This window comes from Zonotrichia leucophrys, chromosome 1 (genome assembly GCF_028769735.1).
Source record: "Zonotrichia leucophrys gambelii isolate GWCS_2022_RI chromosome 1, RI_Zleu_2.0, whole genome shotgun sequence".
Taxonomy (NCBI): Eukaryota; Metazoa; Chordata; class Aves; order Passeriformes; family Passerellidae; genus Zonotrichia; species Zonotrichia leucophrys.
The window spans coordinates 11,030,849-11,049,916 of NC_088169.1; the positions used below are offsets into that span (position 1 = coordinate 11,030,849).

Consider the following 19,068-nt stretch of genomic DNA (forward strand, 5'->3'; position numbering starts at 1 on the left):
ACTTAGTAAATTGGATTTGAGACTATCCAACAAGAAACTGGAAATAAAAATCCTTGAAAGAAGTTTTGGTTACTCAAGAAGAAGAAGCACCTAGAAATTCAGAATCAAAGATAAACACAAGGAACAGATGTAAAGGAAAATGTCAGATATCCTAGACAATTAAATTTGTTCTCTTGGCATTCTTAGAAGTCCCATTCTCATACGTTTGTTTTGTTTTAGTGACCTTTTCCAGCATGCTTTGTTAGGCATGGGTATTGGAGAGCTGAGTCACTGTCAGAGGTGGTGATGATAATGTTTCCCTCTCTGCCCTCAGGGGTGGTGGGTCACCACCACAGGAGGTCAGGGAGTGCTGCCCTGCATCCTTTCACAGAGCTCTCAAAGAAAGATGTTGATTTGATATATGAATAATATCCAAATTTCTCCAGCCATCAGTATTTTCTAGTTTATGAAGTCATTAACTGCCAACTAAAATCTCAAGGTCAAATAAATGTTTAGATTTGTAAAAATAGCTCCTTTGTCTTTGGCTAGCATTTAGCTAAAGATGAATTTATAATGTTTTTAATCAATTAAAACTGAGCTATAATACATTTGCATTGTCTGTTGCAAGTAGTCCAAATGATAATTAATCTCTACTTGGACAAAAGCCCATAACGTTAACCAAGTTAACCTTTTCCTCTAATATTGGTGTCTTTTTTCCTGAAAAATCGTTTGCAGAAGTCAAAAAGAGTAAAAAAAAAAGGAGGGAACTTATATATTTGGAAATATTTTGAAGTGGCTTAGCCGCTATTGTCAAAAAGTGTCTATTACACAGAATAAGAATTATAATATTAATATTATATTATTCTGTATAATATTATTATACAGAATTTAGGTTTCAAAACTCCACTCCACTCCATTCTACTTGTGCCATAAATGAACTTGGATCAAGAGTATGGTCCCCTTCAGTAAAAGAAAAAATGAAGAAAACAGAACCAAAGAGATAAATGAGAGGTGTTTCCAGAACTGCTCCATTCATTTTTAAGCACTTGACACCAGGTTATGGAAATACTTCTTCAGAGGTTCTTAAAAACCCAAGACACAATTTGCAGGTTTAGCAAGCAATGCCAGGGACGTGTGCTCATTGTTTTGAATAACTAGAGTGAATTTCCTCCTTTCTCCCCAGGCCACATAATCTGTCTTTGTTGGAGGAACCAAGAGTTCAGTTTCTCCTCCTTTGGTTATCACTGTGCTTCCTGTGTGTGTTTGTCCTCCTCTAACCAGTGCTTGACCTTCAGTTGCATAATATATGCCAATTGCATTAAAATGAATGGAAAAAGAGTTGACTGAAAGTTTGATATGTTTATTTAAGGACTTTATACATAGTGTTGATATTTTCTGCCAGGACCTGGGAACTTGAATCTTTCAGGATAGAGGTGACATTTCTCCACATTTTCCTGCACACATAACATATGCTAGGCAGGGAAGGCTTGACTTCCACAAGCTTTTATGTCTTATCATTTTTATATTTTAAAAAGATAAGCTTTAGCGTATTTTATGAAGTGGTTTTGGTTTTGTTTTTTTTTAAATTATTTTTTTCTGCTCACTGCAGTTATACACATGATAATAACACACCTGGTGTTACAGAAGGAATAGAATTATTTTCAGTATATTTTAGTGTTTTAATGATTCCTTTGAGTTCTCAGTAGTTATTCTCATGTTAATTATACCTAGCATTATAGAAAGAGTACTATTAATTAAGATTCTGTAAGAGGTTTTGAAACTCTGCAGAGAGTTAATTTACTTTTTAAATTTGGAAAATATTTAAATTGCTCTGGGTAATCGTGCAAGATTTTATTGACCTACGAAAATGAGAGATAATTCATACAGTCATCTGTAACTTAGTGGGATTAAACTTCATAATATTTCAGCGGTAATTTAGTTATATATTAAAATATGTTTCTAAAATAGAAACTATTCTCTAAATATATTTTCTTTATATATCTCATTTATCCAAAATTGTTTTAGTGACAGTGTTGAAAAGAATCTTTGATATTGTTAGAAAGTCTGCTGTTTAGCAATTTCTATATGCACAAATAGATAGCAGTTATAGGTACGCTGAGGAAAAACATGAATTTAATTGAAAATTTCTCTTCCAAGTTTCTGTGTCTCCTCATTTGCAGTGTCTTCATGGGAGCTGCTTCTTGTTAAACTGAAGATGTTTTAAACATCACATTTTAAAAGTAATTTAAGAGAGTTTCTTCAAAGGTGTTTTTAGTCATTCTATATGGGTGCAACAATCTATTTGCAAAATAATATTTCCAAATTTATGTGTATAAGGTTCTTTTACTTAATGCATTCTTAGACACCTGCTTAAGTTTTCTGTTCAGTCAAAGGAGCATTTTTGAAGTCATGCAGCATCTAACTTTGCTTTGGAAATTAACGGGGTGATGGGGAAGCCCAGTGGCATCAGCCAGCCTGGGAAACTGCAACCAGGGCCAAGTGTGATGTTTCCTTATACATCATGTAGGATTTGGAGGAACATATCCTCTTGTATGTGTGTATCTGCTGCAGAAAAGTGAGGGATTTAATTTGTGGGACCCTGTGTTGGTCAGAATCTCTGGGAGATATATGGATAGTTTTATTTTTGGTATCAAATTAGACTGTGCATCTTTGAGCTTGTTGCATCTTTGAGCTTCTAAATTACACCTAAATTATGCAACTAATTTAGTTTAAAATCAATGAAGTGACTTCATGGTGTTAATTACAAGACAGCATTGATGGGCTCTCAGATCTAAAATGAATTTACTTTCCATCAGTATTTCTACTGACCCAAAATTATATTTAAATTTAGATTCCTACTATATCTTACAATTTTAGCAGCTGGCCTTTACTAGGCCTTACTAGCTGGCTTGAACAGTGCTGAGCAATTTTTGTGTACAGAAAGGTGAATCAAGAGTGTGAAGTACAAAACATAATGAGAAACCAGTATTAAATCTGCAATTAACTCTTCTTCTTAATAGCCCATATATGGGTGTCTGCTGCATGTGGTCTTACATATGCATTTTACAAATGTTATTTTGTTTTCAAATAAAATTGTAAAAAAGCAATCAAATTTTTATGGGTTTGATACTGAAGAATGCAGTAGAAGAATCCCTGTGATTTGGTGAGAATGGTCAGTGTTTTCTTTCACCATGAAAATAAGCAAATCTATTTTTCCACAAGGCATTTCTGTTAATGAATATTTTCTTTCTGAAATATTGTGCTTCAAATAGCTCTTAATTTCTATGCCTTTTATGTGTCTGTAAAATACTGAGATGTGTCGTTTGTCAGCTCTGTTGTGTTCTGACTCTGTTTTTGTATATGACTTTGACCGATTCCCTTCCTGGTGGTGGTTTATGGTGCTTGCCTCTTTCGTTGCAAACTGGGGGGCAGTCAGGGCAATGTGATGGGTTAGGAAGTCTCAAGAAATCAGAAGACATCCATGAGATTAATTACTTTCTTGTATGAAACCCCTCTGTTGAAATTCTCACCTTTCCTGTCGTGCTGCAGGCCATCCAGCGAGAAAAGCCTGAGAAGTACAGAAAACTGCAAGATGCCAGCAGATCAGCTGAGGCCCTGGTGGAACAGATGGTGAATGGTAATTACTTGGGAGTTGCTTTAGATAATCTTCTTAGGGATTTGATCAACGAACAGGTTCATATTTATCACAAGAATTATATTAGCACATGCTGTCTAAATGGAACGGTAAAGTGATATTGCCTTATATTTCTTTTATTATTTCTGAATGTTAAATCTGTTAATTAGAGAAGAGAAAAAAAGTATTACCACTTTAGTACCATGAAGAGAGATGTGTTAGAAACTCACAGTAATGAATTGTATATTAACAATCTGTTCTGTGCAGAGACTTAAGTTGTAATCTTATTTTCTGAGTTCTCTAAGCTTTGAAGTACCTTAACACATCTGAGTTAGACAGCTCCAAAGGAATTACTTTAACCAGTTGGGGAAAAATACTTCCTGACTTTTAATATAAAATGTATGTTTTGTAATATACGTATTTCTGTAATGTTCTGTATCATAGAAAATAAAACATTTTATTGGGATTTGGAAGAAATTTTTAGCATTTGGTTTTTGGAATAAAATAATTGTCAAAGTTTATACAACTCTTGAACAAAGAAAAATAGCTGCAAGAGATTTGTCTTTTTTTTTCTTTTGCCCAAAGAAATTATTACATGCCACCATTCTTTTGAACTTTTAAATAAGGGAAAAACAAAACCCAAGGAAAAGTTCATGAAAGTAAAACTCTGACTCATGCCATTGTTCTTAATATTAAGGAATATCTTGCCTTGCAACCAAATAATTAAAATGGGCCAACATCTGTCATACTGATATGATTACCAGATATACAGATGATGAGGAAACTGACATTTAGAACATATATTATCTCTTAAATTGTTACAACGAATAACCAATAATTAAGTTGCTAAAAGTAAAATTATTTAAGTCTGAGGTATTAACTAGCAAAGCTAAAGAAATTTGATGGAATCCCATGATTATTTTGCTTAATTATGAAGGTGTTGTATTTTAAAAGAGACCATAGTTAATGTGTAGGACGTATTTCGTTATCATTACTGTAGCTATTGCGACAATGAGTCCCTTCCTGGACTCTGTGCATATACTGAAGGCAGTCTGGCAACATCTGCACCCTGTTTGAAATAATTTGGGCACTTTTCCATGGTTGATGATATAAAAAGTTCAGACTTTTTATGTTTTCTGTCTGGGAGAATTGATTATACATGACTTTTAGGGAGGCATCTGAAATTTGCATGCTGCCACATTGAGGTTCTGATTTTGGGCAGAATCTGTCCAGGGCATATTTAGCCATGTCCACTCTTCCATTGGACAAGTGCAGACTTGCACTTCAAGAATTCCAGTTTACTTTCTTTGGATTATGTAGTACTTTATGATGACTAATTTTGGTGTTATTTGTCAAACTCACTACCATCTTAAATAATGCTTACCCTGCACTGTAGTTCTTACCGTGTCATGTATCAAGTAGACTAAACTCTGTCTTAATAATTCCCATGAAGTTTTAACTCAAGACTCTGCTTTTGTCTCCTCAGTCCATGGGTCCATCCTTATTAATGTTTTACATGTAGCTAGATGTGCATGGAAATATTTCCAGTATTTCTCAAGTCACACTTCTTTATTTAGGAAGAACATCTTCCAACTGGGTGACAGGCACAGGGTAGATTAACCAAGCCAGTATCACTTTATCAACTCCTTCAACTTTGTCAGCTGCTCTGAGGTGTGTGTCATGCATTATATTGTGTTAGCCTTGGTAGAAAAAACCTTCTAGTGTGGCTGACATAATTGGCTGTGAAAATGAAGATCTCTTATTGTCATGGTTTCAGGGAGGAAACAATCCCTTTGAAAAGAGAAACAATTCCTCTGGACTTGAAACCTTGAGTATTTGTCGGACTTTCAACTGCTCCACTAATGCAAAGGCAGATTGAAGAATAGTGTTTGGAATGGTTAATTAATGCAGTAATTGCCAGCAGTAGAGAGTAGAATAAATAATTAACATTAGCTGGTGAGAACTATGAGATGATTTTAACAAAGAACTGGCAAATGGAATATCTTGTGAGATGCTCAAAATTACTCCTTGAGGGTAAAGGAAGTTAACTGCCATTGTAAAGCCATTGTACTTTTGTGTGCAACATACTCTCTATTTGCCTTTTCTTCCAATCATTATGATCTAATTGCAGTTAATGGCTGCAATTTAGTCCAACTGAAACTGAACTAAAAGTTAAGTAAAAATATTACTTTTAAAACTTCATTTCAAACGGTAGTAGAGTTATGCAGCTTTATATTTTCCATAGTAATTCAACTAAGTTTCTATAGTGTTTGTGTCTTGTGTAAATTAAATTTTTTTTGGTTGTTGTATTCACTAAGAATGAGATGAAAGATTTGCCGAATCTCAAAAAATATCATTTTTGGAGCAGCCTAACTGTTCCTTCATATCTTCCTGTTCCACTGGTGGAACTCTTTTCCATAAAATGGGAGGGAATTGGAATTAATTAGTGTGCCTGTATGGATTTGTGGGAGATCTGCAGTTTAACATCTAGTGGAGGGAAGATGCACTATGTCATTTTAATGAAAACCTTTCTAACTACCACAATTTACAGATCAAAAATGATGATGCTCCCCTTGTTATTCTATAGGGGAATGAGTCAGTGATTGAATTGATGATTGTCATGTATTTGCAATATAATCTGTAATTAAAAGACCACAGAAGGCAAACAGATTTAAGGCATAGATCAGTTCAGTAGTCAAGTGATGACATTTTTAAGTGTGTTGTTAATTTTAACTTATTCTGTGTCAATTAGATCTGGACTAATGATGATTAGATTCCTTAAGATTCAAATTATGCTGGCATTGAATATGCTGGCTTTACTTAATACTTAAAATATTCTTTCTGTTTGCTCATAAACAAGATTCTGAATGTAACAGACAAAGAGCATAAAAAGATGAGACCTCTGGTGGGTTATAAGAGCAAGTTCAGAATAGTGGCGAACTCCATTGTTGAATCATTCGAAATTCTTTTCTTGCCTTTTTTTTTTTTTATGATAGGTAGGAGAGAGAATAAGTTAAAAAAAAAAAAGCAGGATTCTGGAGAGAATTGGATTGGTTTATTTAGGGTTTAATTTATTTGTTCCTTAGAAGAGGGAAATATTCTTAGCAAACATATTTACACAGGACATTCTTCTAGTCGTATGTAAATATTGTCAGCCACTGTCAGCAGAAGTGTTTTTGCCCTGGAAATATCTTCCCTCTCCCACAGCACAGCTATTCCTGTGTTTGTAGGCAGGGAGTCTGGACATTGTCATTTGAAGGGCTTTTCCCATCACAAAGGAAATCATTGGTGCTTTTTGGTGGATTCTTCTTTACCCAACCACCCTCATGGGCTGTGCTCTGCCTCTCCTTGCTCATGCTTTCAAAGACTGATGATTGAAATCAGTGAAAACATATATTCTGTTTACCAGTGTTTCTAGAAAAAAAAAGAAATCTGTTTTGTTTTTCTCTACTAAATCATATTATAAAAGAGAATAAAAAATCTGTTGATGCATAAGTAAAGTAGTTTAGCAGTTGGAATGGACACTTGGCTATTACAATAGTTTAGAGTAAAATAAACAGGACATCAAAATGAATAATCAGAGAATTTTGACAGCAAGCATTAAAGTGAATACAAATCAATTTGTTGCAATAAAACATGTAATTTCAAAATGCCACCATTCTGTGGAAGAAATACATTATCTTGTAAGTTACACAAGAGTCGAGAGCTACAGAAACCAAATAATATTACATTATTCTATCACAGAACTGTGCAAATGACAGATGCATTTAACAAGATACATTTCATATTAAGTGGCAATTCCAAAGCACTTCCATGTAAGGTGCTGCACAATTAAAAATATTCAGGCACAATTTATTATGTGCAGTATACAAGGTAATAAAATTAATGGATGCACTTCAGATAATGATCTGTTTCCTCTGGGTACAGTATATTTATACAATGATTATACCAGAAGGTTTTAGAATGTGAAACATGAAAAGATTATTAACCAACCACTATTCATAAAATAATGTTTTACCAGAAAATGGGTTTTATATTGTTTCTTTGCCTGCTTGTGCACTTTTGGTATGTCTTGGTAAAGGTGCTTACTTAGTCAAGAAATAAGTAGTTATCACAGAAGAAAGTTTCAAATAGGCCAAGGAATAATGGACATTATAAAGGAGTAATAAATTAAAATTCAGAAAGTTTCACTTCAGCTAGAGGAAGAATTTCTTTGGAGGTGCCAGAGCACTGGAACCCTGTGCTGCCCGGGGAAATCATGAAGGCTCCCTCTCTGGAGACATTCCAAACCCACCTGGACACATTCCTGGGCCACCTGCTCTGGGTGACCCTGCCTTGGTACGGGGGTTGGACTGGGTAATCTCCAGAAGTCCCTTCCAACCCTAACAATTCCATGATTCTGTGAAGTTCTTCATTTTCCCCAGTGGGTCAGACTTGCCCAAATGATCTCAAGTGCAAGTAACATCCATTTTATTACATCCTGCTGGAAATGACATGCTAGCATCTGAAGGAAAATTTTGTTTTACCTGAATGGACTGAAAAATAAAAGTTTTAAAATCACACGTTATGGAGATTTTATCTTCCTTACAGTAGGATATTCTGCCTAATGAAAGTGCACCTCTGCAATATTTTACCAAACATGACTCTGCATAAAGCAGTTTTGTACTGTCCATTTCAGGAACATGAAGAGCAAAAGCATTTCTTTATCTATGAAATTTATGAATTCACATTTAGACTCAAAGGTTAGATGTTAAATAAAATAATTAAACAAAATTGAATAATAGTGGCTATTTTTACGTATTTAAATGTGTCATGTGAAGAGGGACCTATGTGAAAAATAACAAAGGTAGATCTAGTGAATCTAGATTTTCATCTGAAATACAGTCCTCTCTGAATCCTAGAAGAAAATATTGCAGTGAAAAGTATTATTATATGTGGAGAATCCATGACTGCACTTTTGGTAATCATAATCTCGCCTAAGGGTACTTGGGAGACTCTGGCAGCTGAAAAGAAAGGGAAGGAGGAATAAATAGTGATCTTTTTATATCTCATCTGCCAAACTCACAAGCAATTTCTTCCAGGTTCAGAGATAATAATGAGCACAATGGCAAGATAATCTGCTCTCTGTTATGAATTTACAGAATTTTTATACCCAACTCATAACAGAAACAATTGTTAAAATACAGCACAGTTAAAGTCTTATTGTCTATACATATGCATGTTCTTGCTGTTGTTAAGAGTCAGTATCTGAGTGCCTGGTTGTCTCTGATTGTTGTTATTCAGATGTGCTGTGCCGTTCAGGTTTATTCTGCCTCTTCACATGCTCATTAGACAATAAACTTCTAGAAAATGGAGTTATGCTACCAAATCCCTAGATGCACACACATACAGAGGACAAGATCACTTTTGGATTTTATTAAGATGTGTCAAAATCCTTTTTTACCCCTTCACACTTCAAAGTTCATTTTATATCCTTAATCAGTCCTTAAAACGTGCTCTTCAGGTTTTTTTTTGAGTATATTGTGGATGTGGAGCTGCTCTAACCACCACCCATTATCTCTCAGTAGTACTGAACTTTCTATTTTTCCAATAGTTCTGCTTTTTGAAATGCTGTACAATTTGTTTGGCTGGGGCACCATCCCAGAGCAAAAGCATATCCAGAGAGCTGCTATCAGGTTCCTGCACAGTCTGTTTCCAAGTGGGCTGTTTCCAAGCAACTCTAAATGAAATAGCCCTGAGCTGGACCCAGAACAGGAATTGCCAGAGCACTGTGTTGCTCCACAACAGACATGATCCCCAAGTATCATTTAGTGTGATTTACCATATAACATACACTATAGCAATTTCTTAGAATATTTTATTATAAAAAATTACAGTACTTTTTAGTACTTTTTACTACAGCATTTGTCTGTAATTAGTGCTCTATTTCCTACGTACTACCTTCCAAAATTGCCATGAACTTCACTATTTTTTAATCCTGATAAAGAAAATTTCCTGTAGATTTGGAGTGCAGATTGCAAACAAGAAAACCCATATTCAGTAGTGTATCAAAGATTGCAGAAGTGGAGCAGAGAAGGCTTTTGTCTAATTCACTTTTAAACTTGCTTTAAAGAAAAGTACTCTAATTTTTATTATTTTGATAAAAACATAGCTTGTGTTTATCTGGTTGGCTATTGTATGACTGTGTGATGATATTAAAAGTGTTCTTAAGCATATTTCATTGCTCAGTGATCTGAGAATTTTACTAATTTTGAAAACAATGTTGACTCTATTGCTATGTGTATCATTACATGTCATTACAATTGAAAAAATATTAGGGATTACATTTAAACTTCCACTGAAAAATAAATGAGATGATTAAGTTAATATGATTTTGAAGTCATTCTGAGTTCAAATTACAGAGTGATTATGAATTATGTTAAGACACATTTTCCTATCTTTCATATGTATTGCTTTACTTTCTTCACAGAAAGTGAAGAAAATTCCTTTTACCTTTTAATTATTCTAAATAATTACCTTATCTTCAATAACTAAAGTTAGTTTTATTTTATGAACTTTATTGTAAGCATGATTATTGAGCAACACACAGGAATAGGCAAACTACATCAAGGAAACCCATCACTTTGAAAATGACCATAGAGAAGCATCACCTATGGTTTCTTGGCTGTCTTCTTACTGTCTCTCTGTGGTCATTGTTGGACACTCAGGACTGGCCTAGATGGAGATTTGATCTGGTACTTTGTTTATTCCTCAGTGTTTATGATATTTTTAAAATAATGTATAATGCAGAATATACAGGTTGGATTACCAGAAACCTCTAAATAACTGTGGAATATAGTTCCTATTAATTGCAATTTTATAGAAGAAAAGCCAGCAACAGTCTTGTACATTAAAATCTAATTTCAGTCCAGGCACAGTTCTCAAAATCCACCTGTCAGGCATTTGGTTATTTCTTACAGCAGTTTTAATTAGCTTTATGTATTGTATCTCTACTTTTTGCTTTATTCCCATTCTTGTACTTTAATGTAGTTTATAATTCATTCCCATAGCAACAAAACTACCCAGGCAGAAACTTTAAATATTTTTATATGCTTTCCCCACTAATGTGTAACATCTGTAGATTCAGAACTGTTATTTGGTGATAAATCATTAACTGGATTTATGAGCTCTCAAATAGAGAAACTGAATTGTTAAATTATTCTACTTAATTTTTTTTTCCTTTTCTTTGTAACTTGTTTATCTTTAAGCATCTTCTGTTGTTTTTCTAGAGGGTCTGAATCCTGACAACATTAGACAAGCCTCAGAGCAGCTGAAGAGCCGCTGGATTGAGTTCTGTCAGTTGCTGAGTGAAAGACTGGCATGGCTGGAGTACCAAAATAACATCATTGACTTCTACTCCCAGCTGCAGCAACTGGAGCAGACAGCAATTGCTGCAGAAAACTGGCTGAGAACACAACCCACACCAGCAACAGATCCTGCTACAGTAAAAGCTCAGTTAGAAAGATGCAAGGTTAGAGATTGTTCAAGTTTTTTAATGATACTGTGCTTCATAGGTGTTCCAACAGTGGTACAGGTTATGACCTACAATGTTTCACTATAAAAATGGTAAATGGACTCCTTGGATTTACAAAGTAATTATTGAAAATATTTGTTCGAGGAAAGGAAAGACTGGTAAAGAAATAAAGAGGCAGTAGAACCCAGGATATGGATCTTTAAAAATCTGCCACAAATATTTAGTAATTAGGACACTTAGACACTTAGAGGGAACTGTGGGCCTAAGGTCTTTTTCATATTTCTTTCTCATGTAAAAATCTGTGTCTTTGGTTCCTTGTTAAGAAAATGTTGCTCTTCACCTCTGTTAAGGATCTGTGCCTGAACATTGTCCAAAATTCTGCCATTGCAGGCCACTTTACTTCTTACATACCCTGTGTTCTGATTCAGTGTGGGTCGTGCAGTCAAATGGAAGAATATTCTTCTGTCACAATATGAGAGGATCACAGGAGTTGTACAAAAAACTGTCACACCAATTCACTTATACGTCTCCCTAATTGTTTTTATTTGTGTGCTGTACCACCATAGAAATTTGCCTCTCTCTCTTACTGTAGACAGCTCTGTGGGTGGAGAGCTTACAACAAATACTGATTAACAGCAATATATTGAAGTGTAGTATTGCATTATAAATTGCATTATATACTTGTAAGAAGTTTGACTTTAGGAAATCTCTGACTCCAGAAGCTCTCAACCAGAAAATATTGAAACCCAAATTGAGATTTATGCTATTACTTCAATTTTCAGGTATTTCCAGGCTGGCATTGTGCCTACAGAGATCTCTGTTCTTGTGCAGAAAATTTTTCTTTGAATATCTCTGCTGTGAACTGTACATTTGGCTTACTTTGCTCATTTATTTTGTATTCTGTAGTTGCACATGCCACAGTGTACACAAGGTATAACAGCACAACCCCATTGCTCTCTACAGCTTCCTGAGAAGGGCAGTGAAGAGAGAGGTGCTGATCTCTTCTCCCTGCTCTCCAGGCACAGGATGCATGGGAATGGTTCAAAGCTGTGCCAGGGGAGGTTTAGACTGGAGTTGGGAGGGTGTTTGAAGAGTGTAACAAAAAAGCTTCCTGGAGAGGTGGTGGGTGCCCCCAGCCTGTCTGTAGGAGCCATTTGGAAAATGTCATTATCAACGCGCTTTAACTTGTCAGCCCTGAAGTAGTCAGACCATTGGAATAGATGCTCCCTGCAAGTCCCTTCCAGCTGCTCTGTGCTATTCTAATCTTGACCTCAGTCTCTAATGTGTTAATGTGAGGCTGCTAGAAATCACTGGGCATCTTCATCTCTCCTTTTTTTGCTTCATTTTAGTCTGCACATGATATAACAGACATGGGTGCAGGATTATGGTACATGTGGTGTTTTTCTCTTCCCATCTTCACATGAAAAAGATATTCCTTAGGATTGAAAATTTAATGTGCAATCATTCTTATTTTCTTTCAGCAAAATGTCATGTGAAAGTGACTTTAAGGTGGCTTTAAGCAGTGATTTCAATCAACAATTTTATTTGGAATAGAGGTATTGATTTGTGAGGAAAGGTTTAAAATGTTGAATTGATGGTTATTGTAACTGATGTATTTGGGAGCAAAATAGTTGTGCAATGTGCACTGAAACAGTGGTGATTTCATAGCACTAGTGGTTTCATTTCTTGTGTATCCTATCTTGATTTTTTTATTTTTTTATTGTTTGCACTTGCAGGATGAAATCATTCGAATGTCAACCCTGCAGCCTCAGATTGAACGGCTAAAGGCTCAAAGTCAAGCGCTCAAAGAGAAAGAGCAAGCCCCAGTGTTTCTGGATGCTGACCTTGCTGCTTTTACCAGCCATTTCAAACAAATATTTGCTGACATGCATGCCAGAGAAAAGCAGCTACAGACCAGTAAGTGTTCTTGACAAGAAGTCAATTTGCCTGACTAGTGGTATAGAATAGGTGTTTATATTTTGCTTTCTCAGTTTTGTATTTGCTTTTGTGGTACTAAACCAGTAGTGCAGTTCAGGTGCTCTTTTTTTGCAATTGAATTAGTCTTACAAATATTATCAGTTCATTCCACATTTTTTATTAAGAAATCAAGGGAAGATACACTATCCAGAAGCAAAGCTTCCACTCAATGTAGTTCTGCCATCAGACTTCCTCTTGTTAGTGTGTTTATGGGCAGATTCAGAGATATTTTTTGGCACCATAAAACTGTCTTTGCTTATCTGGATTATAAGACAAGGCAGTCCATCCCTGTAAGTCAGTAGAGAGGGAAGACAACTTAATTACAGGAGTGAATCTGGTCTAGATTTTTACAGAATGGAAATTTAACTCCATAAATCTTATCAAAGAGAAGAGCCACCTTAGCATGTCTAGTTTTTTGTCATGTGGCCAACTCTTTCTTATTTGCAAGGCAGAACACATGACTGCCAGTTATAACATTATTTGTGATATTTTTAGTAAAATGAATTTTTCAAAAGGGGCAAAATGCTATACCAAAATAGAAAGTTAACTATTCCTAATTAATGATACGTAGCATATCTGTAATTAGTCTTTCTGTATTAGCTTATGAAATTAATAAAGTATCAGACAAAAAAGAATGCAAATTTAACTTTTTCCAACAACAAAGATATTATTTGCCTCTTCAACCACTGATATCTCTAAATTATTGTACTGATTTGAAATTTGACATAATACTAGCTCCTTCTAGTGGATTTTTCTAATATTCCTCCTAAATTCTTTCACAGAGAGTCTTGGATATTGTTTTTTTTCAATACTAGATTACTGCACCAGTAGTAGTCATTTTACATATGTCCAGATAGGCAAACTGAAGAAGTGATGATGCATAGGAGAACTGAAGAAATAAAATACAAGTGTCTTGTAGCAAGTGATGAAAGAACGAATTGTAGAAATTTAACATTTAAGGAGTATATAATTTCTTCATTACTCTAAATTCAGGATGAAAAACAGGCAAGATGTAAAAAACATTTTGTATGCTGAAATCAGTTGCCGTTATTCCAAAAGAAGCATGGCATGAATGCTGGCTTCTTTATGATTTCTCTTCTGTCTAAACTTCCATAGTGGTTTGGTTTGCCACACCAAATTTTACTGTGGTGAGAGGCCATGAATTAACCAGTTGATTGGTCCAGTAAGGTAAATACTGTTCAGTGCCTGACCTGTAATGCCATGGGCTTTAGTGAAGTTCTTCCTGGGAATTCCTTCCCCAGCCTGGGCTGCAGTCTGCTCCTCCAGTGCCCCGGCCAGCTGCAGGAACAGCTGTCCTGAGCTGGAAGCACTGACCAGGCTGGGGAGAGTCTCCTGTAGTGCAGGAGAACAGAAGTCACTTAATCAATATTGCATGGAGCTCTGGACAGTTTTTGCTACTTCTCTTGTTTTGTACAGATGGGCCATATCCTGTGTCTTTATTCTGGCCTTACTTCAATAGAAAATATTGAAATTTTGTTAGAGTACTTTAGAACTTTCCATCTTTTATTTACATAAATTATTTGTAATTAATTATTTCCTACAGATGGAAAAGTCTCATGAGGACTGAATGATGTATTGCAGATCAGTTATAATATTTTATCCTTTTTTTTTTTTTCCTGTGAATAAAACCTACATGTGTTTAAAAGGATTTTTCTTTTTTGGTTCATGGTTAAGATTGATTTTTAAGTTAAAAAGATATATTTTTTGACTGTCATAAAAGGTTTGTTTATTTTGTGACTGGTTTTGTTTTTGGTGGTTTTTTAAATTTTTTTATTAATCTTCCATTGATTCTTTATCTTTTCTGATGAATGAGGGTATTAGCCATTCTGTTTTTCAAGAGAAATTTTCCCTCATAAACAGTTTTCTTAATTTTGGGAATTGTCACCATCAAATATTTTTTTGTTTGGTTAGGTTTTGACTGTGGTTTTTGAAAGTGATGGCAGCTTAGTTTTGGTTTTTTTTTTTGGTTTTTTTTTTAATATTCAGGAGTGCTTAGTAGTTTCTCTCTGCTGCAAATTTGTCAATAAAGTAATACTAAAGACTAACTCAGATTTTCTTACATGTTTTTCTCCATGACTTGATTAGCATTTCCAGTTATAAAACCTAATTTAAATTCTGAAACCTATTTGATTAGGTTTTTTTTCATTATTTTGTGGTGCTAATTAGGAAAGAGATACAATCTCATAAAATATTGAGAACTACAACCCCATTTTTTGCACTTTACAGAATGTCTATATAGCCATATGTGATGTTGAATATGATGTATGCAGCAATCCAGCTCTCTCTTCTCCCCAAACACATTTAGAGTAATGTTTAGAATATTGCTATATAGAAAAATTAAAGGTCAGACTGAGCTTAAAACTGATCAGTAATCTACACAAGGGAATGAAATAGACAATACTGGCAATGATTCTGGTATAAATAACCTGATTTTCCAAGGAAGTGCTTAGATTTTGTAATGCCCTGGTGAAAAAGGAGGTTTTGTACTTTATATTTACTTGTCTTGAAATTAACTGCTGCTACATCAGAGAGATTTCTAGGGAGCAGCACGGTCAGCCTCCCATTCCCCCTGAGCCCAGGGAGAGCTGACAGTCAGTGTCAGGTAAGTGAATATTCCCTGGTTCAAACTCCCTCCTGGGTGGCAGCTGATTCATTCCAGCACTCCTCTACTTCTGTGGCTTAACTGAATTCCATTAAGGCGCTTCTGCTTCTCAGTCTCGCTGCATTGAGCTGCTACCCAGTCGTGGCCTTGATGGAGATACATGTTCTCACTGAGATGCATGTTCTGCTGAGGGAAATTGGATTTTTAGCAAGTAACTTAAAAAAAGGCTTTTGTCGCAGGTAAAATTAAAAGTATCAAGGTGGAGTTGGCAAAGAAAAAGTCATATATCTTTCCATTTTTGTCTGCTCCATAAATTTATGCACTGTGCTTTTCTTTCAAGTTCTGATTCTACCTTTGCAGAATCAGTAATTCCCAAAGGTGAAGTCATCATTGTCATCATTGCTGTTGTTATTATTAATGATAAATTATTCATCTGCATTCAAATGATGTTTCTCCTGTTTATTTCAGGAAGTACTTTAGAAAGCTTTTGCCTTCTACATCATATAAAGATTCTTTAGACTTTTTATTTACCCATGCCATGTTTAAAATTATTTCACATGCACATTATTATTTTCTCTAATCCATAAATACAATATTTTATAGTGTTGAATTACATAGTGCTCATGCAATTCAAACTTGGCAGAATTTTATAAAATAATAAACTACAGTAACTGTAACAGTATAATGACCATTTAGACTTTGTTTATAATTATTCTGCTTTGGTTAAAACTTTGAACTGCTAACTTATTTTGATGGTTTAAGTGCATTGGAAATGGGTTATAAGTGGCAGTGAAATTGTAATGATACATAAAATAATCTTTCACAAATCATTCTATACTTGAGGAAGGAAAAATTTAAGCAAGTGTCTTGAAAACTTCATAACTAAAAGTTTTCTTTAAGACCTGAACTGATTTAGTAGTAAAAATATTCATTTCTCTTTGATTTTGAGGGATAAAGTTTGCTTAACCTTCTTTAAATGTGTCTTTTAAGCTGAAGATACAGTTCAGATGTGTGTGAGAATTTATTGTTTTAATAAGTAGCGTGCAAGTAATTTCTTTTCTTTTTTTTCACCCCATCCGTTTCCTCTGGTAATTATTTTTTATGTAAATCAAGATCAAAAGGACAAAGCAGCCTGTGAAATGAATGCGTATGAGATAATGTCCTCTACTCTGTAGGTGATTTTGTCCTTTTCTTCAGTGGTAAAAATGAATATTTTTATGGATGAAAAACAAGCCCACCTAAAAAAGAATTGTGTCATTAAAATATATTACTGTTACAAAAGGTCCTGTAGAATGGGAGAAGGGCTTCCATGGAAGTGTTCAAAGCCAGTTGGATGGGGCTTGAGCAGCCTCATCTAGTGGAAGTTGTCCCTGCCCATGATGGGGGTTGGAACTGGATCATCTTCAAGGCTCCTTCCAACCCAAACCACTCTTTGATTCTATTATTCCCTTCTGTTTCTTTCATGAGCTTTATAACAAAGAGAATTGGAAGTCTTAAATCACTTGTATAACCAAGTATTACACAAGATTCCTTATGAGACTTTCTGGTTAAAAATGTAAGAGAAGGAAATCACAGCTTTTATAAATAAAGACCTATTGATGAATTGGTTCAAGTATTTGTATTACAAAATAATTAAAACAAAGTTGTGAAAACATCAGCCTGGTTTTACTACTGAGGAGATTTTTATTGGAAATACATGAAGTTCAATCTTCTTAATTTATTTCAGTGAATAAGTCTTTACTAAAATGGTCCCAGAGATTATATTTATTGTCTTTCATGATGGTGTGATGAACAGTGGGATTTGTAATGACTGCAGGAGAAACATATTTCAACCTGTCCAGGGTGATTTGATCAGTGTTGATATAATTGTATTCTCACTACTGACTTGGGAAAATATTTTTGACTGAAAAATCTGGTCACAAAAACCAAGGAAGCAGTGAGGAAAAAAAACTATTTTACTTACTTGTAAAGCTATTTTTTCATATTTAGATAGTTCTGTTTATTAGAAATAAATCCTAACTAGCTATTTGAGCATTTTGTTTCCACATGTATAAACTTTCTCTAAAAGAAATATGCAAGTGCAAATGCATTTCCCTGTCAGTTCTCAGGGCTTACAATGTCAGTCACACCAAAATACATTCCCTACAAGTGGAATAGATTAATTCAAACACATTTTTCCCCTCTGGGATGGGAACTGTATTCTGATATTTCACAATAACTCTTTTGTGATTTCTGTCTGTGATATTTTGTTACAGTTCTGCCATGGACCTAGTTTTGCTGTATCTCAACTAGGCCCATATTGAGGACATACTAGATCTTTCTCATTGCCAATTTTTTTTTTTTTTTTTAGATCATACAGCAGAATCCATATTAATGAGATTTGCTTATTGTGTGGACTTTAGTCCATAAATATTATTATCACAAAGCAAATTTTAAGATAAAAATAAACAAGTCTTGAATGTGGGTTTATATTATTACCATGGGGATTTTAGATATTCATATTGCCCACAGAGAGGCCATAAATGAGTTAGATTATTTAGACAGTTATTACTGGGTAATGTGAATCCCACTGTGGGAGCTTGACTGAATTTTTAGCATTTCCTTCATGTGCTGCTAAAATAATAAAGGCTCTTAAGTGCCATCCTAAAAGTTAATCTGTATCCTTGTGGATGAAAATGCTGACACATTGTCTATCTTAAAGAATCAAAAAGTGTTTCATTATTGCTAATCTGTAGTAATCTGGAAAAGTGAAATGGGAAAACTATGGTTACACTCAATTTAACAATGTTTTTTAAATTTATATTTAATAACCAAATTGTAAAGACACTAGTTTGATTAAATCAATGTTTGTCATCCCATTGAACTCTTATTTAGTCTATCCAATAGTAAGAAACATAACTCATTACAATTGAGTAATGATTGAAATGTTTTGCAATGTTTGGATGGTTTTAAAATTTTTATTATTATAATAAAGTTTATTATATGTATTATATATGTTTATTATATATATATTATTATGTCAAAGTTACAGGATTAGAGTTTGATGCAATTTGGTGGAGTTTGCTATAGCAGTTTTCATCTGTTCTGAGGTACTCTTCAGTACTACCAAAATAGCTGTTCTTTTACTTAAATGCTTGAAGTTATACATTAGTCATAAGGTTTGTTTTTCATTTAAAGGGAAAAATTACTTAGAGAAGTCAAACACTACATCACAACACTAAGCTCCATTTCATATTTCTAAATAAAACTACAGTTAAGAGTTGTATAATTCTTTAACATATCTGAGCTGCTCAAATTATATCTCCATTTTTTTGGAGTGAAGAGTTTAAATGTATGTTCTAT

At 34.4% G+C, this 19,068-nt stretch overlaps 1 protein-coding gene across 10 annotated transcripts in view; it reads left to right on the forward strand.

The window, feature by feature from the left end:
• Nucleotides 1-19,068, forward strand: part of DMD (dystrophin) — a 1,046,893-nt gene that overhangs the window by 377,733 nt on the left and 650,092 nt on the right. For all 10 annotated transcript variants that reach the window (XM_064706931.1, XM_064706854.1, XM_064706864.1 and 7 more), the window contains 3 exons: nucleotides 3,529-3,616; nucleotides 10,882-11,123; nucleotides 12,863-13,043. In XM_064706931.1, the coding sequence (XP_064563001.1) occupies nucleotides 3,529-3,616; nucleotides 10,882-11,123; nucleotides 12,863-13,043 (511 nt within the window). The remainder of the gene's footprint in view (nucleotides 1-3,528; nucleotides 3,617-10,881; nucleotides 11,124-12,862; nucleotides 13,044-19,068) is intronic.